General features: G+C 42.2%; 1 protein-coding gene across 6 annotated transcripts in view; it reads right to left on the reverse strand.

Annotated features, from left to right (window-relative positions):
* The window catches only part of MARK3 (microtubule affinity regulating kinase 3), a 105,150-nt gene extending 82,050 nt beyond the window's left edge, over window positions 1–23,100 (reverse strand). For 5 of the 6 annotated variants that reach the window (XM_068540071.1, XM_068540051.1, XM_068540061.1 and 2 more), the window contains exons 1-2: window positions 22,838–23,100; window positions 5,940–6,131 (exon numbers count right to left, since the gene is read on the reverse strand). In XM_068540071.1, coding sequence (XP_068396172.1) covers window positions 5,940–6,131; window positions 22,838–22,888 — 243 coding nt within the window. In that variant the 5' untranslated portion in view covers window positions 22,889–23,100. Of the gene's footprint in view, window positions 1–5,939; window positions 6,132–21,228; window positions 21,356–22,837 lie in introns of all 6 variants that reach the window. The other variant, XM_068540080.1, reaches the window with a different exon arrangement.
* Window positions 23,101–24,385: the final 1,285 nt, after the last annotated feature.

Raw genomic sequence — 24,385 nt, forward strand, 5'->3', positions numbered from 1 at the left:
GTATTTTTAAATATATATAAAATAAGGATTTGGGTGTTTTTCTGGTCTAAAATTAAGAATCATCCTAGAGAGATAGGTCTCATCTACAGTGGACTTCTACCACAATCATTCTATTTAAAGACTTGATTAGAAACTGTTCACTAGATGTAAGACGTTCTCTTGGTTATAATTCATTAATCTAATCTGTCTGTTCACAGGAGTTCCCTGGCAGTCCAGTGGTTAGGATGCAGCGCTCTCACTGCAAAGGGCCTGGATTCAATCCCTGGCCGGGGAACTAAGAGCCCAAAAAGTCGTGCGGTGCGCACCTCAGCCCCCACAAAACAGACAAAACAAAAAAAAAACCTCACAAAAACTAATTTGTCTGTTCAGTAAAAATGCCATTCTTCCATCACATAAATTTTCTTGAGTATCTTTTATGTTCACAATGCCCTTGTGACCTAAGTGCATGATATAGATTATCCCCACTCTCTTCTTTCAGGGAATTCTTTCCACTATATAATTCTACTACATTGCTAGTCTTATCCCAACGACAGCAATTAAAACTGTCTCTTAACATAACATATAGTAACTCTTTATCTCCTACTGACTCAGAATGAATTAAGTCTCTGAATCACCAATACCACTTTCTGGAGCACTCTGGGTTTTCTTTAGCAGTCTTACTACCTCAATAGGAAAGATATATCACATTCCCATAAAAGGGCAAGAGAATGCTGATGGAAAAACCTTAGTTTCTAGTGGGCTGAGAACAGTACCAAGTGATAAAAATAATAACTAGACTAGAGTTTTAAGTTTCTTTCTATTAGGAATATTATACTATAATAAGCCTGTAATAAAACCAACTTTCTAGAAAAACTTCAGTTTTTTACCATATGACAGCAATCCCACTCCTGGGTTAATTATCCTAGAGAAATAAAAATTTATGTTCACATAGAAACCTGTACAGGAATGTTTATAGCAGTTCTATTCATAATTGCCAAACATGGAAACAACTCAAATGTCCTTTAGTGGGGGAGTGGATACAAACTGTGGTCCAGTCATACAATGGGATACTACTCAGCAATAAAAAAGAACAAACTAAGAATACTATATGCAACAACCTGGGTCAATCTCAAAGGCATTAGAGAAGATATACTGTATGATCTCGTTTACTTGACAGACTTGAAAGAAACAAAATTATGAGGATGAAGAATAGACAGGTGGTTACAGGAGGTTATGATGGGGGAGGGAGCAACCATAAAGGGACCACAAGGGAATTTTCTGAGGTAATGGGACTGTTCTGTATCTTGATTACGGTACTGGTAACATCAATCTATAAATGTGTTAAAATCCATAGAACTGTACATCAAAAGAAAAAATGATGTATAATTTAAAAAATAACATAAACTTGCTTAATTTTGATATCCAAAATGAGAGTAAGTTCAAAAGGTGCTCAGATACAAGATATTATGCAAATTTGGTAGCCTTCCCATATATTCACAAACCCCATTCACAACAGCAACAAAAATTATAAAACACTTTGTAATGAACATAACAAGAACTATGCAAAACCCAGATGAAGAAAATTATGAACCTTAAAAACAAAATCGAGACACACTTCATATGCCTGGATAGAAACACTGCGTATCATTAAAACAGCAAATTGCCTTCCAAATCAGTTTATAAATTCAATTAATTTCATCAAAATTAATCCAATCAAAATTCCAGTAAGGCTGTTTTTAGAACATGGCAACTTATTTCTAAAATTCATCTGACTGGGAGTTCCCTGGCGGTCCAGTGGTTACCACTCAGCACTGTCACTGCCGTGGCCTGGGTTCAATCCCTGGTCGGTGAAGTAAGATCCCGCAAGCTGCATGGCACCACCAAAATAATGAAATGGAATGAAATGAAATGAAATAAAATTCATCTCACAGAGTAAATTGCAAAAAAGAGCAATGAAATTTTTAAAAAATAAGAATAATCAGCAGGGGACTTAACCTACTCCAGAAAAATCAAAATGTACAATCAAAAGGTGCAGTAATAAAAACACCATGATATGGGTACAAAACTAAATAAATTAAATCAAAGAAACAAAAGGGAATTTAATAAACAGGGGGGAAAGAACAGATGATCTGGGACAAGCAGTAATGCACATAGGGGAAAAAAAATTAGAGCCCTACACCTCATAGTAATCCCCCAAAATACATACCAAATGAATTAAACATTCAGATGCCAGCCACAGGAGTATTTGAAGAAAAAACAGAATCAATTTAAAAAATCTTGGAAGTAAACCTTTCTCACCAAGACATGAAACCCAGACAGATCAGACTGATGTCTGAAACACATAAAAGGTTTAAATCACTAAGATTTAAAAGAGAAAAGAAAAATGGATAAAGGATATACAACAGGAAACTTATTTTAAAAAGAAAATAAAAATGACACAAATATATGAAAATATCATCAATCTAAGTAGTTATCAGGAAAAAGCAATCTTTTTTTAAAAATACCGTTTATTGCTCATCCGATAGACAAAAATTATCTACAATGTTAGCAAGGGTGTAGAAAAATGGGCACTCTCATTCATTCCGGTAGGGCTAATAAAACAGTACAATGTTCTCTCAAAACCAATTTAGCAGTACCTATTACAGTATCAAATATTCATCCCCTCTGACCCAGGACCTCCACACTTCTAGGAATTTATCCTTCAGAAACACTCTTAACAAGAGCACAGAAAGTTATGTTAAAGAACGTTCACTGCAGATGTTTGTAATAGCAAAAAACCCAGAAACCACCCAATGCCCACCAACGGGGGTGAACTACGGTGCCAGCACACACTGGAAGATGACGTTCCATTAAACATAATGTCAGATCTATGAGCACTAAGATCCAGACGTGATCAAGTATGTTGCTAAGAAAAATTAACATTAGGTCCCATGAGTCCCTTTTTGTTAAAATAAAAAGTTACTGTGTATATAAAAAACTGTGGTAATCTACACCAAACTGCTGAAAATGATCCTCTTTGAGGAGAGAAAGTTCAAGGAATTTTATTTTCTACATAATGAATTTCTATAATGTTTACATTTTATATGATTCTGGATAAGACCTACAATAGGGGGAAAAAAAGAATAAAATTGTTTTTTTCAAATTAAAAAAAAAAGTGTTTTAATTTACCCACTATCTAGTCAGATTCAAGCCATTTCTGGAGAGAGAACCTACTAGATATAAACATGGTAAGCCACACTCCAGCACACATGTTATGTAAAAGGGGAGAGGGTCTGTCTGTCCCACTCCTCTTTTAACCCACCATCTCTACCTATGTAAGGAAACTGGCCGAGTAACCACTCGAGATTGGTGAGGGAAATAAACTCAGAGGTTTTGTTCCTTATTTCAAAAATTTTTGATCAAGGGCAGCAAAGAAACCTGCACCCACTCATGCTATTTACTGGTTCCAAAAGCAGTCCAGGCATCTCTACAACCAGAAGTCTTAACCAGGGAACTGTCACTAAAATTGAGATGAAATGTGAAGAGGCAAATTTTTAGTTACAGTCTTTACTTAAGACTCCAGTTAGCACAGACCAATGCTCCCCAACCTTCTTCAGGTCAGCACACACAGAAAATCGGAATATTTGTAGGGCAAATTGTAGCAAACCCAGGGTGGGTCCTGCTCCAGCAGCCCTCAGCATGGTGGGCTGCAGGCATCAGTACCATGGCACATCTGTAATACTTGGCACACATATCAGGAGGCTTTGGTACATGGGAGGCATTTCTTTATAAAGCTTCCTTCAAAAGTAACATTAAATTCATTCAATAAATATTTATTAAGTATCTAATATGTGCCAAACATGATTAAGTACTGACGTCTACCCTATAGACTAGAGGGGGAAGACAGGTAAACAAGCAATTCCAATATAATTGTAATTGTAACAGTAAAACATAATTGTTTATGTAATTGTAATAGTAAAACATACTATCTAAGGAAAGTATCAGGATTTTTAACATGAATCCCATGCCTGGGGAAAGGGAGTCTGTCAATGACTACTTTCCAGAAGAAGTGACTCCTATACAAAGGGTGAAGTGTATTTTAGGCAAAGGAATTGCAGGTACAAAGATCCAAATGCAATAAACTATGTAAAAAAAAAAAAAAAAAAGGCAGAACAGTTCTGTACTGCATAAGTAGAATGTGAGGAGGGAGTTAGTTTAGTAGCAGTTTCGTTAAAAAAATTATTTATTAATTATTATGGTTATTATTATTATTTTAAAATTTATTTTATTTATTTTTGGCTGTGTTGGGTCTTCGTTTCTGTGCGAGGGCTTTCTCTAGTTGCGGCAAGCGAGGGCCACTCTTCATCGCGGTGCGTGGGCCTCTCACTATCGCGGCCTTTCCTGTTGCAGAGCACAGGCTCCAGACGCGCAGGCTCAGTAGTTGTGGCTCACGGGCCCAGTTGCTCCACGGCATGTGGGATCTTCCCAGACCAGGGCTCGAACCTGTGTCCCCTGCACTGGCAGGCAGATTCTCAACCACTGTGCCACCAGGGAAGCCCAATTATTATTATTATTATTATTTTTGGCTGCGTTGGGTCTTAGTTGCTGCACTAAGACCTTTCTATAGTTGCGGCGAGCAGAGGCTACTCTTCGTTGTGGTGCGTGGGCTTCTCATTGTGGTGGCTTCTCTTGTTGCAGAGCATGGGCTCTAGGTGTGCGGGCTTCAATAGTTGTGGCACGTGGGCTCAGTAGTTGTGGCTCGCGGGCTCTAGAACGCAGGCTCAGTAGCTGTGGAGCATGGGCTTAGTTGCTCCATGGCATGTGGGGTCTTCCCGGACCTGGATCAAACCCGTGTCCCCTGCATTGGCAGGCGGATGCTTAACCACTGCACCACCAGGGAAGTCCCTATTAATTATTTTATTATCTATTTATTTTGGCTGTGCCAGGTCTTAGCTGCGGCAGGCAGGATCTTCACTGCAGCATGTGGGATCCTTTAGTTGCATCATGCGGACTCTTAGTCGCGGCATGCATGCAGGATCTAGTTCCCCGACTGGGGACTAAACCCAGGCCCCCTGCACTGGGAGAGCGGAGCCTTACCCACTGGACCACCAGGGAAGTCCCTAGTAGCAGTTGTTTTTTTTTAATTAACTTATTTTTATTATGATTTTTTTTTTTTTAATTTTTGGCTGCGTTGGGTCTTCATTGCTGTGCGCGGGCTTTATCTAGTTGCAGTGAGCGGGGGCTACTCTTCATTGTGGTGCACAGGCCTCTAATTGCGGTGGCTTCTCTTGCTGCTGAGCATGGGCTCTAGGCACACGGGCTTCAGCAGTTGTGGTCCGTGGGCTCCACAGCACAGGCTCAGTAGTTGTGGCCCAAGGGCTTAGTTGCTCCACGGCATGTGGTATCTTCCCGAACCAGGAATCGAACCCGTGTCCCCTGCATTGGCAGGCATATTCTCAACCACTGGACCACCAGGAAAGTCCCCCTAGTAGCAGTTTTAATGGAAGTGTTTTTAATAAATATGGCATGTGGTTGAGTAGAAAGCCAATATCACAAAAACTAGGAAAGCAGGTGCCTTCCTGCACAATAACCTGTCAAACATAAGCTATGAGAAAAATATTTGGGGAGATGAAGAAACTTCTTGAGGATAAATCTATAAAAACAGACAACACTATTGATTTTTTCAAGCACCATGAGCTTATAATGAAGTTAAAAATTTTTACTGTGGTGGTATACATTTACCACTGAAAAGAACACTACCTCTTTTTAAATGCAAAAGATTATTCAAACACTCAATATAATCTTTATAACATTTAAAGAAATGAGAAAGCAAAAGAACTCCCACATAATTAATACATAAGCTTCTTGTTCTTAAAAAAATGTTTAATTAGCCCAAATATATACATTCTTTTCCTCTTTCTCTCACATGGAACTAAACAGAGCAAGTGTACTAACAGAAATCAAGCATAATTTGTATTTACCTCTCTGCCTGTAAGGATGTGTCTTGCCAATTTCACTTTTGCAAAATTCCCCTTGCCGATTGTTTTCAACAGTCTGTAGTTTCCGATGTGAGGTTGTTCATCTGCACAGGAAGCTACAGAGTTTCTACACCGTGCTCCAGAGCGCCCAGTGCGAGAGGTAACTTCTTGCCGCCCGTCTCCATGTGACGTGTGCTACAATAAAACATACAACAAACATTAGGAAATGAGAGACCCACAGTACTTGACAAGTTTTAAGAGCCTCTAGTTGAAGAAACAAAACATCACTGCTGGGGCTTCCCTGGTGGCGCAGTGGTTGAGAATCTGCCTGCCAATGCAGGGGACACGGGTTCGAGCCCTGGTCTGGGAAGATCCCACATGCCGTGGAGCAACTAGGCCCACGCGCCACAACTACTGAGACCGCGCGTCTGGAGCCTGTGCTCCACAACAAGAGAGGCCGCGATAGTGAAGAGGCCCACGCACCGCGATGAAGAGTGGCCCCCGCTTGCCGCAACTAGAGAAAGCCCTCACACAGAAACGAAGACCCAACACAGCCAAAAATAAATAAATAAATTAATTAATTAATTTTAAAAAAACACATCACTGCTTTAATTTTAATCCCAATACATGTGGCACTTCAAAGGGATTTGCCCACCTGATATAAATTTATGAGGAAAACAAGAAAATGCTGAGAAGAGAAATACCAAGTGTTGAAATTCAACTGGCTGTTCAGAAAGAAAGAAGATATTTTCTATATGTGGCTGTAACATAAAATAAGAGAAACAGGACTGCCTTACAGTTGTAAAGAGTTTAACTTTTCCATTGTAAAACAACTATACTCCAATAAAAATTTAAAAAAAAAAGGAACTTGACTTTTTCATATGCTATTAAATGTACCAGCACATATTATCCTTAACACACCCTGTGATGCAGGCAGAACAGCTAATATCACCATTCACCAGATGAGCACACCTTGAGATTTATTCACTGCCACATCACTAGTGAGAAATTCAAAGAGAACCTAGATTCCCAACTTCTTTCTAAACTATGCTGCTAACGATAATTTAAAACAATGTGTTTAAAGAAACAGCCAGACTCTGTAGTCCCTGACAAATATTTGTTGAAGAGATGAATACAGTACTCAATATACTCCATAAAGGTAAAACAAATCATATATGCCTCTAACCATCTTAAATATAAAGGTACGAGAGGTACAAATGCCTGACGTGTACAATTCTGTACGTACAAGCAGCCAGCTGCCTAGTGCTTCCTCTTTCCCCTAGTGCCCAAAGGATGCCATGCCCCACTGCCTACTTTTCATGGCTGCTAACTCCTTCCTGCTCAAGGAAGGCCTCTCACTCTCACGACACTCTACAAAGACACTTTCAACCTCTTTCACTCTTTTCTCTTTTCCAACTTTTTGTCCAGGAAAATGTCCCTTGTTTCTCATGCTCTCTCTTTCTCTACGTATAGATCACAACAAGCCTGATTCTAGGTGATAAACATAAGAAACTATACTTTGTAACACACTCATATCAAGGAAAAAGGAAAAACAAGTATTTTACAGTAAAAGCTTAAGAATTCGTGCCATCAACTGAAGTCCTCAAAAGATGTCCTTTTCAGAATGTCCACATTAATTTCTATCTACTTTTTCATATTCCACTAAGTAAATCTCTGTCTCTCATGTACCAGGTTTTGGGATAGGTTCTCTTCTGTTTTATTCAATTATCACATAATACTGCATTGCAAACAACAATTTCTATGTTTTTTACTGTAAATGTATATTTTAGGTTAAATAGACTTTTACAAACTGGTTACAAATCTAAGCAACTTTGTTCCTATAACAAAAAGATTCTAATTTCCAAATTATAAAATAGCCTATTATAGGGTCTCCCCTGGTGATTCAGTGGTTAAGAATCCACCTGCCAATGCGGGGGACACGGGTTCGAGCCCTGGTCCGGGAAGATCCCACATGCCACGGAGCAACTAAGCCCATGTGCCACAACTACTGAGCCTGCGCTCTAGACCCCATGAGCCACAACTACTGGAGCCTGCGTGCCACAACTACTGAAGGCCATGCGCCTAGAGCCTGTGCTCCACAACAAGAGAAGCCACCGCAATGAGAAGCCTGCACGCCACGACAAAGAACAGCCCCCACTCGCTGCAACTAGAGAAAGCCTGCGCACAGCAACAAACACCCAATGCAGTCAAAAATAAATAAAATAAATAAATTTTAAAAAGATTATTTAAAAAATAGCCTATTATAAACGAGGACTTGATTAAAGAAAAAACTAAAATAACAACTAAGTTATTACACTAAGGCTTTACACAAAATAGGTATATTGTAATGCAAATTTTTGTAGATCAGCTGGAGTAGTTTTTTAAAAATTTTGGTAACCATTATGTTTATTTCCAAACTAGATGTAAGTTTCATAAAAACAGGGACAGTAATTTATTGTTCCTTAGATCTTAGCAGTTGGCATAGAACAGGTACTTAATAAATATTGGGATGACTAAATAAATGATATCAAAATACTGATCACTGTAACATTCACATGGTTAAATTATGGGAAATTTTTATCTCCCAAATTTCTTTCTTCTATTCATTCATTCAAATATTTATCAAATGATAATGTATAATAGATTTTTTAAAATAAATTTATTTTATTTTATTTTATTATTTTTATTTTTGGCTGCATTGGGTCTTTGTTGCTGCACGCGGGCTTTTCTCTGGTTGCAGCAAGCGGCGGCTACTCTTCGTTGTGCTGCGCAGGCTTCTCATTGTGGTGGCTTCTCTTGTTGCGGAGCACAGGCTTCAGGCACGTGGGCTCCAGTAGTTGTGCCACACGGGCTCAGTAGTTGTGGCGCACAGGCTTAGTCGCTCCGCAGCGTGTGGGACCTTCCCGGACCAGGGCTCAAACCCGTGTCCCCTGCACTGGCAGGCAGATTCTTAACCACTGCGCCACCAGGGAAGCCCTGTATAATAGATGTTATATAAATATGAGCTGGGCACTGTTTTGAGTGTTAGAAACAGCAGTGCATAAAACAAAGTCCCTGTTCCCACGAGGTATATGTCAAGTGGTTTTACTATTTATGCAATGAAAATATAGTTTTTAAAATTATACTGCTATCCAAAATTTTGGTCAAAAAAGCTTTTTAAATGCAAACATACACTTTCTAATTTATATGTTTTATAAATTCAGCCCTTCATGTATTAAGTTTTATAGAGTGAGGTACAGTTAAACAGACAAAATATTACCTTTTATGCAAATCAACTGTCTTCTGCATGTAAAATAGAAATATCAGAAACTTAAAATTCAAAGGCATCTAGTTTATACCTTTGCATACTCTCCGATCTACTTATAATAAAAACTAACTCCTTAGCACTACATCCACTAGCATGTAACCTGCAGGAGAACACAGAGATCTTTGTCTGTTTTGTTCCTTATCAGATATTCCCTGAAATTGGAACAGTGCCTGGCACATAGTAGCTGTGCAATACATTGTTGTTGAGTGAATGTTAAATGAATTCAAGGCCCTCTGTGATGTAATCCATTCCTCCTCTCCCGCTACATCATCCACTATTCTTTAGCATGATCCTCCCTCAGTTTGAGCGCCCTTTCTTCTCTTCAAACCTAAGAAAATCCTACTCATTCCCTTATGTTTGAGTCATTTGTCACCATCTTTATGAAGCCTTCCATGACTCTCCCTGCATCAGAATTTCTTTTCCTTTGGGCTCTGGATGTACTCTGCTTGTATCTATCTCTATTTGGCTACTTTGTTGTAGACAATTATCCACCACAATACACTGACTTCCCAGAGAAACTTACTCCCCTCACTTGAGGTTCGCAATAGCCATGTGCCTAAGATTGGCCAATGAGATATGAGTGAAAGTGACATGTAATTTCCATGCTGAAGCATTTATTGCCAGTGCTTGACTCCAGCCCTGTGGTTTCTCCTGAACCCAGAGCACTGTCCAAAGATGGAGGGTCACAGGACCAAATGGCCTGGAAATGGAGATCACTCTCCATGGAGTCAATGAAGTTGACAGTTTTTTTAAACTGTGTTAAGCCACTAAGATTTTGGTCATGTATGTTACCACAGCATAACCTAGCTTAACCTAATACACCCTTATGCAAATAATCATAATACAAACCCAAAAGAAACCCGTACTTCCCCGTAAGAGTGTAAACTCATATAACAGATTGAAATATCTGATGTTTGTTAAATTCCAACAGAGTTATTGAACTTAGTATATTTAGTTTGATACATAAAGTCCTGAAATTTTAAAATCTAATGTGTTTAACTAAAAAATTCTCTCAAACAGAAGCAAATTAAATTGCCTTTTCTTGGCCTTCATTTTATTTTTCCCATGCATCCATCAGTGGCCCTGAAGAAGAAAAAATTTCCTAGTATTCTAAAAAAAATTTTGAATTCTTGTACTATTAGCCGATTACTTCATGCATGAATTTTTTTTTTCTTCCGAAGGTGACAATAAACAACCTGAGGACCAAAAAAAAAAAGTTACATAATAGTAGCCACTTTTTGTGGCAGCACTAAACACACAACAGGCACTCAGAGCTGTTTAATTTAATCTCAAAGATTAAAGGAGTCCAGGGACTTCCCTGGTGGCGCAGTGGTTAAAAATCCACCTGACAATGCAGGGGACACAGGTTTGAGCCCTGGTCCAGGAATATCCCACATGCCGCGGAGCAAGTAAGCCCGTGTGCCACAACTACTGAAGCTGGTGCGCCTAGAGCCCGTGCTCCGTAACAAGAGAAGCCACCGCAATGAGAAGGCTGTGCACTGCAACAAAGAGTAGCCCCCACTCGCTGCAACTAGAGAAAGCCCGCGCACAGCAATGAAGACCCAATGCAGCCAAAAATAAATAAATAAGACAGATAAATTTTTTAAAAAACCCAAAAAACTCGGAGAGAAAAGTGTCGTTATCTGTAGATGATATGATCTAACTGCAAACCAAAAGAATTGGAAATACCACTAGAACTCAAGAGAGAGCTTGGCAAGGTGCAAGACCAACCTATAACCACAGTTCTCTACACCAGTAGTAACGTACCACAAAATTTAACTAAAAATAAGTATTTATAATAGCAATAAAAACTAAGAAAGTAGGTAGAAAGTAACTTAATTAAGAATATATAAGAGCTCTCTGGAGAAAGCTTTAAATTTTTAATAAAAGACATAAAAGATACTCTGAATAAATGGGAATTCTACACTCTTAGATAGATAATATTATACAATCTACCCAAATTAATCAATAAGTTCAATGCAATATCAATTAAAATTTCCAGCCAGTAATTTATGAGTAATCTTAAACTTACTCTAAAGTGTACATGGACGAATATTTCATGGCTGCCAGGTCAGCCTTGAAAAAGAAGTTAAAAAAAAAAAAGTTCAGAAATGAAAAGTGATCAAGGTTAAAACCAGTAACAAGACGTATCTCTTTCATTGCACCCTCTAAAAGCATGCACTGAGAGGGACACAACATCTTTTCTGTGGCATTCTTGCCAAAAATATATAACCTTAATCTAATTTTGAGAAAACATCAGACAAACTTAAATTGTGGGATCTCTGATTGGAACTTAGAACAGAAAAAGAACCCTGGAGAAAAACCGGTGACAATTCAAATTAGTTCTGCAGTCATCATTAATGGTATCGGGCCAATGTTAACTTTCTGGTTTTCATAACTGCACCATGGTTATCTAAGTGTTAACATCAGGAGAACCTGAGTGAAAAGTATACATGAACTCTGTACTAATCCTGCAATTTTAAGTCTAAAATTATTTTAAAACAAAAAATTCAATAGATACATATAAAGGTACGTAGATTACATATATTACAAAGCCACGGTAATTTTTAAAGAAAAGAAAACCTGTAGGGTATCGGCACAACAGAAAAACAGACCAATGCAGCAAAATACAAAGCTAAAAGACATGAATGTATGGGAACATAAGATACAATGAAAGCAGTCCTATAAACCAATGGGGAAAGGATGGACCATTGAGTGGATAGCAGTAGGAAAACTGGTTCACTGTATCAGTCTATAGAGGAAAATAAAACTAGATCCCTACCTAAGTCCATACACAAAAGGCAGGCTCCCTTTTAATCTAGAGGGATTAAAAAACCTACATGTGAAAGGTAAAATGATAAAAGGTTAATGTGAAATGTGAGAGAATATATCCTTGTGAGCCAGGCATTTAAGCAAAACTTCAAAAGCACAAACATAAGGCAAACGTTGGTTACACCAAAATTAAGAATTTCTGTCCAATAAGGGTCTTATAGAAAGATGACAGAAGATACATGCAATGTCTAAAACCTACATCAGATTAATATCTAGAAAATCAAGGAACACCTAAGAATCTACAAGAAAAAAACAACAACCAAATAGAAAAAGGGACAAAGGAAAAGCAGCAATTTACAGAAGGCCCCCAGAGCCAAGGAATATATAGACATACTAAAAACCATAGAGAAACGCAAGTTAATAATGAAGTAGCACATTAAACTACTTTAGTAGGCTGGCAAAAAAAATTAGAAAGCTGGATAATTCTAAATGTTGGAGGAACCAAGGAGACAAAAACCCCTGTGCACTACTGGCGGGAGTGTGGGCTGACAGAGCCATCCAGAAGAGCAACCTGGCACTATCTGACATTTCCTGTGACCCAGGAGGTCCACTCCTAGCTACACATCCCCAAGAAATTCTTACACAGCTCCACAAGGGGACATGTATGAAGATATTCATTGCTGCATTGCATGGTGGGGGGGGGGGGGTGAGGCGGCAAGTAGTCTACCTCAGCAAGTAGGTAAAATGTGGTAGACTCATACCACAGAGTGCTATGCAGCAGTTAGAAGCAACAGATTCGATGCATAGATGAGACTATGCAATATTTACACAAAGTATGAAACATACAGTTCTAAGAACACATACATGTACACGCATGACAATATGTTAAAATGTTAGAACAGTAACCTGTTGGAAGGATAAGGAAAATGACATATAGGAATTAACAGGAATAAATAAGCAAGAGAACAGCCTCACACTGTTCAGATCAAAGATATGACTTTTGCAGCTGAGTTTATGAAAATGTTTCCAAAAATATGAATAATAGGGAAGGGGAACTATTATTGTTCATATGCATAAATTCAAATTGGTTTCACTTGTAATAAAACACTTATTATTGGCATAGCAAGTGAGCTATCATAATAATGAAATAAACTGAAAAATAATTTACTTGACCAACCCTCAGAAGAATAAGGCACAAATAAATTGTGGCTAAAGAAAACTTTGACTTGGTAGCTTTTGACCAGTTAATTATATGCTAAGCACTTACTAAGTAGCAGGCACTATAAGGGGATAAAAGAAATAGAAAAGTATGGTGTCAAACTTTTAACACTCATAATCTAGCTGGGGAGCTAACACGGGGAACAGTAACTGAAACAAGGGGCAATCTCCGCCCCATGAGAAAATCAGAGAGTGAATACTCCAAGCTCCATCCAATAGATTTGTGAGCTATGCATGAAATTTTCAATTTTCTAGTAGCAACATTAAAAAAACATAAAAAGGGCTTCCCTGGTGGTGCAGTGGTTAAGAATCCGCCTGCCAATGCAGGGGACACGGGTTCGAGCCCTGGTCCGGGAAGATCCCACATGCCGCGGAGCAACTAAGCTTGTGCGCCACAACTACTGAGCCTGCGCTCTGGAGCCCACGAGCCACAACTACTGAGCCCATGTGCCACAACTACTGAAGCCGGCGCGCCTAGAGCCCATGCTCTGCAACAAGAGAAGCCACTGCAGTAAGAAGCCCGTGCACCGCAACGAAGAGTAGCCCCTGCTCGCCACAACTAGAGAAAAGCCCGCGCGCGGCAACGAAGACCCAACGCAGCCAAAAATAAAATTAAAAATAACATAAACTTTTAAAAAAACATGAAAATAGGTTAATTTTAATAATAGTTTATTTAACCCAATATATTCCCAAATGTTTCAACACATAATATAAAAAGAGTAAGATTTACATTCCTTTTTTCATACTGTCTTTGAAATCTAGTATATATTTTATACTCACAGGACATCTTAATTCAGACTAGCCACATTTCAAGTGCTCAGTAGCCACATGTGCTGGACAATGCAGCTCTAAGCACTCAGAGGGTATGATCACATTTGGGTGAGATGAAGGAAAAAAAGGGATGGAGTCTTCGATGGGACAAGTAGTAGAGTTCTAATGAAAGATGAAGGCCATTTCAAGCCAGGCACCAGCACAAGGAAAGCTTAAAAAGCTTGGGGGATTGGGGGGGGGGGGGAACCTCCCTTAACCTGCAAGTCTAGCCAGTTTCATCTCTCACAACTCTAACACTGAAAAAAAAAAATGGCTTTAGTTCCTTGACATCATGATTGCTGGCAATTTCTTATCTTTATGTTCTTGACTAGGCTGGTACTTCTCTGTCTTGCATCCCCTTGCTTAGCTTAGTTAATTCCTACACTAAAGTACTTGACAATGAGCTCCTTGAGGGTAAGAATTATCTCATCTCTGTATTCTTAGTACACAGGACATGGCAACCAGCAACTGTGAAACTGCTAGATGAATAGACAGCCAAGGAGAATTGTTTGGCTGTAATGTTATATGTCGATTATATCAATTAAAGTTTTATTTATTAAAATTTTTTAAATGAAGCATAGACAAGTAATTAACTTGCCCATAGTTAAGTGACTTGTATTTGAAGACCGGTTTCAAATGCAAGCCTGTAACTCCAAATCCCAATTTCTCTTATGTTCTGTCAGTCTTACTTTTTGGCTCCTCATCTGGTCAACTATTCCTCAGAAATGTCTTCAGAATCTCTCCCTCAACCACAGTCCTAGGCTCCCACTTTATCTCTCACTTCCAAGCCCAGACTCTTTCCATCAAGCCTCCCTTTAAGAAAGCTATCTGAGGTTTTAAGAAAGGAGAAAGAAGATGAATTCATTGGAACTACAGAGGGAAGAGGCTGAAGATACAGGACACGAGAGATGAGAGAAACGACAACATAGAGATGAGAGATGAAAAGACCAGTAAACAAACCACTAATGATGGCTAACATTTATCTATCACTTATTATGAGTCAGGCACCATTCTAAATGCTTTACACATATTGTCTCATTTAATCACTAATTCGACCAATATTTATTTACTCTTCACCTGTAATAAATGACCAGCATGTTCTAGGTATTTGAAATAGTATCAATAAACAAAACAAATATTCCTGCTCTCAGGAAGCTTTCAGTATACCAGAGGAAACTGACAAAATACAATAAACATAAGAAATATGTAAATTATATAATATGTTAAAGGTAACAATGCAATGGAAAAATAAAACTACATCAGGATTAGGGAGGCTGGGAGGGCCACAGATGGTCAGAGTAAGACTCACTGAGCTGATGTTTGAAAAGAGTAGAAGGTGAGACGGCCATGTGGCTATCTGGAAGAAAAGTGTTCAAAGAGAAGAGCCAATGTCAAGGCACTGAGGTTGGAGTGTCCCTGGTGTGTTCAAAGAACAGCAAGAAGACACCTGGGTCTATGAATGTAGTGGGTGCGGAGAGGTAGGAGATGAGGACAAAGAGGTAAGGGAGGCCACAGCATGGAAGGCCTTATTCTTATAACAGCCCTATGAGGTCATTACTACTACCAATCCCACTTTATAGATGAGGTAACTGGGGCATGAAGAAGTTAAATAACTTGTCCAAGGTCACACAAAAAATGCTAGGTCAGATTATAAACCCAAAGAGTTACTATTATACTGGTTGGAAAACATGAGCCCAAAGTCTTTGACATACCTCCCATTACAAGGAAAGGTCTATGTCCCTTCCACTTGAATCTGGGTGCCCATGATTGCTCTAACATTTTAAGAATAAATGGCAGAAGTGATACTATGTGACTTCTGAGGCTAGGTCACAAAAGGCAAGCAGCTTCTGTCTTGTTTGCTGAAACACCGAGCCACCTCATGTGTCTGATCACACTGGAGTCTCCATGCTGGAGAGGCCCATGTAGCCACTCTGGCCAAGTCCCAGCTGAGCCCAGCCTTTTAACAATACCTGCCAAGGTGCCAGATATGTGAGTGAAGAAGCGGTCTTAGGATGTGGATCTTCCAGCCCAGCTATTCAAATCCCCCAGCCTTTCGTTATTCCCCCAAACTGAAGTCCCAGCCATAAACCATTCCCGTCTGAATTCCTCACACAAAATCTGTGAGTATAATGAAACACTTGTTGTTTTACACTACTAAGTTGTGGACTGGCTAGTTCCACAGCAGTAATAAGTAGGACAACTATACAATAAGCAGGATATAAATGTTAAGCACCTGACCTAAATTAACAGAAATGGAAAAAGCAACTAGAATACCTTACCATGGTATGTAGAAGGTTCTTTATCATTGAATATCTTTAATGTCTAGAAGGCAACCTTCTTTTAAGAAAAGAAAATGTAAGTTCCTTTAATCCATTCCACTAGTAAAGCTAACATGTGCCTATAAATACCAAGGCAGGCCTAAGGTAGGCAAGGGCTACACAAGGGAAGGAAGACAAGGAAAGAGGTGGAGACAGTATGTGAATAGAATGCCATCAAAAATACCTCAAGTGCCTTGAACAACAAAAGCTGCTTGCCCAGCTTAAATTATTCTTCTGGACAAAGAATGGCAAGGCTAAGGGCAAAAGGCTGTGCTAGGAAATGGTTCTAGGTCTGCTCCTCTCCAAGACCCTCATTCTAGTCTGCTACTGTACTCAATGAAGTCATAAAGGTACTGACTACAGAAAGAATGGGGTTATATAAAATTCTGGAATAAAACCTTTGGTTCAGCTTACTTGAACTTCATGTTAAATTCTTCCAATACAGATTTCCATGTAAAATGTCCATAATACAAACCCCACAATATTTCAACTCCACCCCCAAGCAACACCTAACTATTAGCAAGAAATACAAACAAAACATCTCAAGCTTTATTCAAGCTTCAACTCTGAACACCAAGATCCCAGGTAACCCACAGAAACAATGCCTTATCTAGTCTGCATAAGACTGTATAAGACTAACCATGGCCAAGCAGCTCAGGTGACTAAAGTGCAGTGCTAAAAACTCTAGCTTGAAAGTTGGACTCCCCCCAAAAAAGTCATTTTCTTCCAGTGCCGACTTCTGCCCTCTCAATTACTGTTCAGGCAGGTGCCATGTGGGTCAGCACAAACCCCTTATTACTACTTACAGACCAACTCCAAGCACATTCTTTAAATTCCTACATAAAACAACATTAAAGCTGGGAGATTCCCAAGGAAGAGATTTGTTTTCTCCTTGTTCATTCTGAAAGTTCAAAATGGATGTGAGACAAGTGAATTTCTGCTTTAGTCCTCCCAGTGGTGATCAGAAAGGGCTGTACTCCCTGACTCTTACTTCCAGCTTGGAAACAAATTCCAGGGATAAAATTTGACTATGGGGACTTCCCTGGTGGTCCAGTGGCTAAGACTCCGTGCTCCCAACGCAGGGGGCTCGGGTTCAATCCCTGGTCAGGGAACTAGATCCCACAGGTCGCAACTAAAAGATCCCGCGTGCCACAACTAAGACCCGGCACAGATGAAAAAAAAATTGGCTACGTTTCAGAATCCAGAACAATCCCCTCTGAAATTAAAAATAACAGGGACTATTGGGACTTCCCTGGTGGTTCAGTGGTTAAGAATCCGCCTGCCAATGCAGGGGACATGGGTTTGAGCCCTGGTCCGGGAAGATCCCACATGCCACGGAGCAACTAAGCCTGTGCGCCGCAACTACTGAGCCTGTGCTCTAGAGCCCACGAGCCACAACTACTGAGCCCACGAGCCCCAGCTACTGAAGCCCGTGCATCTAGAGCCCGTGCTCCGCAACAAGAGAAGCCACTGCAATGAGAAGCCCGTGCACCACAACGAAGAGTAGCCCCTGCTTGCCACAACTAGAGAAAGCCTGCGCGCAGCAAGGAAGACCCAGTGCAGTCACAAAAAAAAAAAAAAAAAAAACTCAAGGAAACTGAAAATGTTATTGAAACCATTGAAATCTCTTTTCTTTAGTCACAATACAATCTAAAGGAACACTGTTTAGTCAGCAAGTCTTCACTGAATACTAAGATAGCAATTCTTTAAAGTGTGGTTCCTGGACCTGCAGCATCAACATCACCTGGTAACTTGCTAGAAATGTAAACTCTAGGGCCCCGAAAGTAGAATCAAGGTCTGGGGGTGAGGCCCAGCAATCAGTGCTTTCATAAGCCCTCCAGGTGATTGTGTTGTTTGTTCCAGTTTGAGAGTTTACAGACTAGTTTCACAGAGCTCAGGGTGCTTTGTTCTGCAGGGACTGGGAAGTCCTAAGGCAGGGGAGTGATATGGTCCTAGGTATATCCTCTACGGCGCCTAGCACAGTGTCATACACATAGCAGGCACTCAGATCTTAACAGGTTAACAGTCTCATACAACCAACAGCTGGCTAGACAATAACACCATCAGTTTATTTATTTCACAGAGATAAGGAATTCTGATGACTGTCTGCATTAACTAATAATAAGTAAGTACATGGTGTGCACACACACCAGGAGCTGTTAAATTGGCAAAGCCCTCCAGGACCTCTGGTACTTTTGGCAAATAACCCAGGCTTACTTACAAAGTGTCATACGCTTTGAAATGTAAGTGAAAAATACATTTCTAATTTTACCAGTACACAAACAGGATTTGTCCATGACCTCTATACAAGTCAACTGTAGAACATAAACTAAAATGCAAACTTTTTTGTTGCCTTTAAAAAAAAGCATCTTGGGGGACTTCCCTGATGGTCCAGTGGTAGATAATCCTCCTTGCAATGCAGGGGACGCCGGTTTGATCCCTGGTCGGGAAACTAGGATCCCACATGCGGCGGGGCAGCTGGGCTCCGCACCACAACTACTGAGTTCACACGCCTCAACGAGAGAGCCCATGTGCCGCAAACTACAGAGCCCACGCGCTCTGGAGCCCAAGCACCAAAACTAAAGAGAAAACCCGCACGCCACAACTACAAAGAAGCCCGCCCACCACAACGAAGAGCCCGCGCACCACAAGGAAAGATCTCGCATGCCACAGCTAAGACCCAACTCAGCCAAAAAAAAAAAAAAAGCATCTTGGGGACTTCCCTGGTGGTCCACTGGCTAAGGCTCCGCGCTCCCAATGCCCGGGTTCAATCCCTGGTCAGGGAACTAGATCCCACATGCATGCTGCAACTAAGAGTTCGCATGCCACAACTAAGGACCCCGCAAGCCACAACTAAGACCCGGTGCAACTAAATAAATAAAATTTTTTTTTTTAAAAAAGACTCATCTGTGAAGGATTTAAAAAATAAATTTAAAAAAGCATCTTATTTCACATATTAGCCATCTATAATACATGGAAACAACATTTATTCTAATTTGAACAAAGTGTTTTTTAAAAAAAGACAACTGAGGAAACGAGCACTGACTGGATATTTGATATTAAAAAATTATGATAAAGGGACTAAGGTTACATTTTTTAAAGAAGCTTTATCTCTTCTAAAACCTTTGGAGATGAAACGATATGATGTATTGAGCTTGCTTCTTGGGGAGAGAACAAATAAAAGAAGTCTGGTCATTGAGCTGTTGAGTACATGGGGGGGCTAACTATATACCAGGGTTTCCCAACCCTGGCACTCTTGACATTTTGGGCCAAATATTTCTTTGTTGAGGGCCAGGGGGCACTGTCCTATGTACTGTAAAATGTTTAGTTGCATTTCTGGTCAGTAGCAACGCTCTTCAGTTGTGACAACCAACAGTGTCTCCAGACATTGTCAAATGTCCACTTGGGCGGGGGGGGGGCAGCAAAACTGTCCCCAGTTGAGAACCATTGATAAATACTTATTCTCTTTACTTGTTTGAAATTTTCCATAGCAAAACATTTTTAAAAGTCTAATTTTAATTATACTCTGTGTATTGGTACAACTACATCTCCCTGGTTGAATAATTAGTACATAGCTTTTGAGAAACAGCCTGCTACACAAAAAAGCAGAGAGAATTGAGATGGAGACCTGAGGTCTAGTACAGGCTCTGCTGCTAAACAGTGAATAGTCACAAGCAGCTCCTGTCACCTCTCTGAGCCTCAACATCCTCATTAGGTCTGACTGTTTGACTAGTCCTTTTGAGTTTTAAAATGATTTGATAACAGTTTATCTTTTTATATACCTATCAGCTAAAGGTGAATACTCACATCTGGAAATCAAACAAATGAAAAGAGAGTAGTGTACTAGCATGAAGATAATATTCTTCTTGCAAATTATCTGCCTTTTATTACTCCTGATCTATAAGCAAAATTCTTACCACAATTATATTTACTTAAAATTTAAATAAGATTCCTAGGGTAAGCAAAATGGAGAGTCTTTTTACAAAATATAAAGACAAAGCTATTTGTCATATCAGCCAAAATGTCCATCAACTGGTGAATGGATTAAAAAAAACTGGTACATCCAAACAATGAACTACTTACTACTCAGCAATAAAAAGGAATGAACTATTGATACACACACAAACATGAATAAATCTCAAAAGCATTATGCCAAGTGAAAGATGCTACACACAAGATTATATGCTCTTTGACTCCATTTAAATAACGTTCTAGAAAAGGTAAAACTACAGGGACAGATAACAGATCAGTAGTTGCCAGGGGCTGGGGGAAGGGAGAGGGAATTGACTGTAAAGAGACACAAGGGACCTTCTTAGGCAATGGAAACGTCCTCTAACTTGACCGTGATAGTGATTCCGTGATTATACATTTGTCAAAACTCACCAAACTGTACACTTAAAAAGAGTGAATGTTCTATCTCAATACACCCAACTTTAACAAAAGAGCTGCCCAACAGACTGAGAACTCCCATTCATTCTTGAACCCTCATCACTCGACTGGCAGGAGGTCTAACACTTAGCAGTTCAGTAGTGGTAGGTAAATAATATGGTATATGCCAGATGTGTAACACTGCCACAAGGGCACCACACTGTAAAAGATACACAACTACTTCCAAAACATGTCAATACCGGAGTTAAAAACAGGGCATGGTGAATTAATGCAATGATGTGCTACAAACCTCTATTTTAGCACTGTCAAAAATTCCATTTTAAATACATTCCATGGGAATAAAGGCATACTCCATACCCTACATTGTTTTTAAAGTTAGTAATTCCTAACGACACAGAAAGACTACACCATAATTCAACAAATTCAACAGAGAACAAGGTAAAGACCCATTTGGTGTAAATCCTTCATTATCACAAACCTGCTATGATTGTTTCTGGCTTCAGTTTATTCAGTAAGTATGGAGCTCCTGCTCTGGTTCAATGTAAGACTTTGCAATGGAAGTCAGTGATCAAAGCTCATCAACTCACTTTTTTGCTTGCTCCGCCCTACAGGGTAGTCGAAGAACAACAAAATGATGAAGAATTAGGTTCTTCAAAGGATCTATGAGAAAATGAGTTCACTGACTCACCTAGTGTAGATTTTCTACTACTTTTTATGCAACTTTCTAATCCATCTCAGGTGAAGGAACATACACCACCGTACTACTTATTTACCAGGTTAAAGAGCATTAAATACCACACCTTAATATACTGAAGGGATACTTTAGACCAAGGTTTACACAAACAGATTAAATCACCTGACAGCTATCCAGCAAACAAGTGGCATTTTAAAGATTAAAATGAAGGCATTTGATACCACTAGGCCACAAGGTCTCAGGACGTTATTGAAAGCATGAAAACAGGCAGAGCCAGGAAGCTTTTCCTAAGTGATCGCATTTTCTTGCCAGGAATTACCTCATAACACTTATAATAAAAGGCCAGTGAAGTTTCTTCATGAGTTATTTTTTAGATATTTTTGCTCTTAACAGAAGATAACTCCCAGGTAGCTTGGAACAGTCCTGAAGCCAGTGCTAGAGAAGAGTTCAGAATGCACCTGGACAGAGTCAACATTTCTCCAATGGAATTTCTACTACAAGTTGTCCGGCCCTAAGACTGCTTGCTGTTCCTGGCCTTTTGAAAAGGTTTACGTGAACAAAATCAAAGGTTCCTTTTACAGAATCATAGAATGTGAGTGCCAGAATGGACCTAAGAGCTCATCTAAGCCAACTTCTTTTGGGGAAGGAGGAAAGCTAAGCCCAGAGTGGGTGGCCCTCCGCTAGGCAGTGCGTGGCAGGGCTGCTTGACTACACCTCCTCCTCTGAAATGTGCTTAACCAGCTCCTTCACAACAGATTCGTATGGAAACGAGGCTACTCCTCGACAAAGTCTTAGCTCTCTCCAAGAACTTCTGAATAGCTTCGGAGTTGCGTCGAAGGGGGCCGAGAAGGTTCCTCAGTGCGCACCTAGTTTTAGTGACTGTCACTTAGTTTAGTGACTGTCACTAAATTTAGTTCGAGACAACTTAAAGAACGAGGCATAACGGACAGTCCACTCGATCCAATCAATTGCGTTTAATCAACACCACGAACGTGTTTTTAACCCGACAGCCTCTCGAAGTTGCCTACCTAATTTAAAAGGCGAGTTCAGTGGAAATAAGCCCTGTACGCTGCGGGGACCCGACACACGCTCGGAGAGCCCACCGCGCGGCCACCGGCCTCTCAGGACACCGGCCGGCCACGCTGCAGCCCTCAGGCTTCGCTACGAAGCGGGCCCCCGGCGTAATCGCGGATGCACTTCCCCGGCCCGCGCGCTCGGGAAACGGGCCGCCGAGGCCGCCTCCCGGGGCCCACGGCCGTCCACCGGGCCCAGAGCGCCGCGGCCTGGGGACCCGCCGGCGGCGAGGCGAGGCGAGGCGAGGCGCGGGCTGCGGCCGCGCTCCCGGGGACGGCGCGCGCAGACCCGGCCCGGGGCAGTCGCCTAGGTTACTCACGTTCTCAGTGTCCCGTTCATTCACCGTCGGCAGCGGGGTCCTAGTGGACATTTTACTTCACTTCACTTCTGCACAACGCGAGGGTGAAACAAAACAGCGCGGCCCCGGGGGCCGGAGAAGCGGCGTCGAGGGCCCGGCGGTTCCGGAGCGGCGCCGCGGCAGGGCGGCTCCCCTCCCCCACGGCCGTCTAGATCCCGGGCCGGGCCCGGGCCGTCCCCCGGCGGGTCGCGGGGCTCATGCTCCCCCGGCCCCGGCGGCCGCGCCGAGGAGCCCCGCGGGCGGCGGTGGCGGGGCCGGGCCGGCGGCGGCGCGCTGCGGGTCGGCCCACTGGCGTCCCCGGGCCTCCGGGCGCCCCGCGAGCCCGGACCCCCTCGCCTCCTCCTCCGCTCCCGCCCGTCGCGCCGCGGATTTCAGCGCCGGAGCCTCCACACAGCGCCGCCGGCGGCCCCTGAAGAAGAGGAGGATGTGGAGGAGGTGAAGTGCAAGACAGGTCCCCGCGGGCTGCGGGCGCCGACCATGGAGGGGGCTGCGGAGGCGGCGCCTGCACCCGGCTGTTCTTCTCCCTCCGGCTCGCTTTCCGCCTCAGCCTCCGCCCGGTGGCTGCCGACACCGCCGCCCCCGGCACCTCCGAGCCTCACGGACCCAAGATGGCCGCCCCTCGGCTTCCTTTGCTGCCTCCGGATGCCGGAAGTGACGGCACCGCCACCTCCCGGAGTCCGGCCAATCAGCGCGGCCCGAGGAAGCTGGCCCGGCTGCTGTTGCTAGGGGCGACTCGGCCTGGTCTGGGGCCGAGGGGGCGGCACCCAAGGCTGGGCAGGGCTGGCGGGTCCCGGCGGGCAGCCGGGGCAGCGGGTTCCCAGCGTCCAGAGCACGCGGCACCCGCGAAAGAGCCGGCAAAAGGCCCTGGGCGGCGGCCTGAGCTTGACTGCTGGAATGATACTTATAGTGTTGATCGAGCGCCTGCTGTATGCAAAAGCTGAGGTAGCGCCCCTCAAAAGCTGGGACCGCGCTGCCCCAAATCGAGATATGACAGTAACTATAGGGCCGGGGCTGTGGGGAGGAGCCGAGTTCCTGCATCGTTAACGGTGACCCGGGAGCCGAGGACTCAAATCACCCTTCCTGCCTCCGGCTCTGAGCAGCCGGGGCTGGGCTCAGCATCCCGAAGGCGGCAGACGCGTCCTGCCTTCAAGGAGCTCGCGGTCAGGAGGGAGAGGGACCCGGACCCAGCTAAAAGCCTTTGGGAAGGAAGAGTGCTAGAAGGGGGCGGGGAGCCCTAGAAGCCTCCTGGGACCACCGCCTAAATGCTTGTAGGGGATTTATAACCAGACTCCTCATCCCCGGGTCGGACGCTCAGTGGACGGAAGCTCCACCTTGGGGCGGAGCTCGGTGGATGCTTGCAGACTGGGACGTTGGAAATGGAACCTCCCCTAGAAGCCTTCCTTGCTCTCGAGCCTCTGAATGTTTCCCGTGGACCTGCCTAGAGCCTGGCCAGCGTTGGATGGAATGCTTTGGTGCAGGGTTCTGAGGAGGAAGAGCGGAATGGGCTGG

The sequence above is a fragment of the Eschrichtius robustus genome, chromosome 1, assembly GCF_028021215.1.
Source record: "Eschrichtius robustus isolate mEscRob2 chromosome 1, mEscRob2.pri, whole genome shotgun sequence".
Classification (NCBI taxonomy): domain Eukaryota; kingdom Metazoa; phylum Chordata; class Mammalia; order Artiodactyla; family Eschrichtiidae; genus Eschrichtius; species Eschrichtius robustus.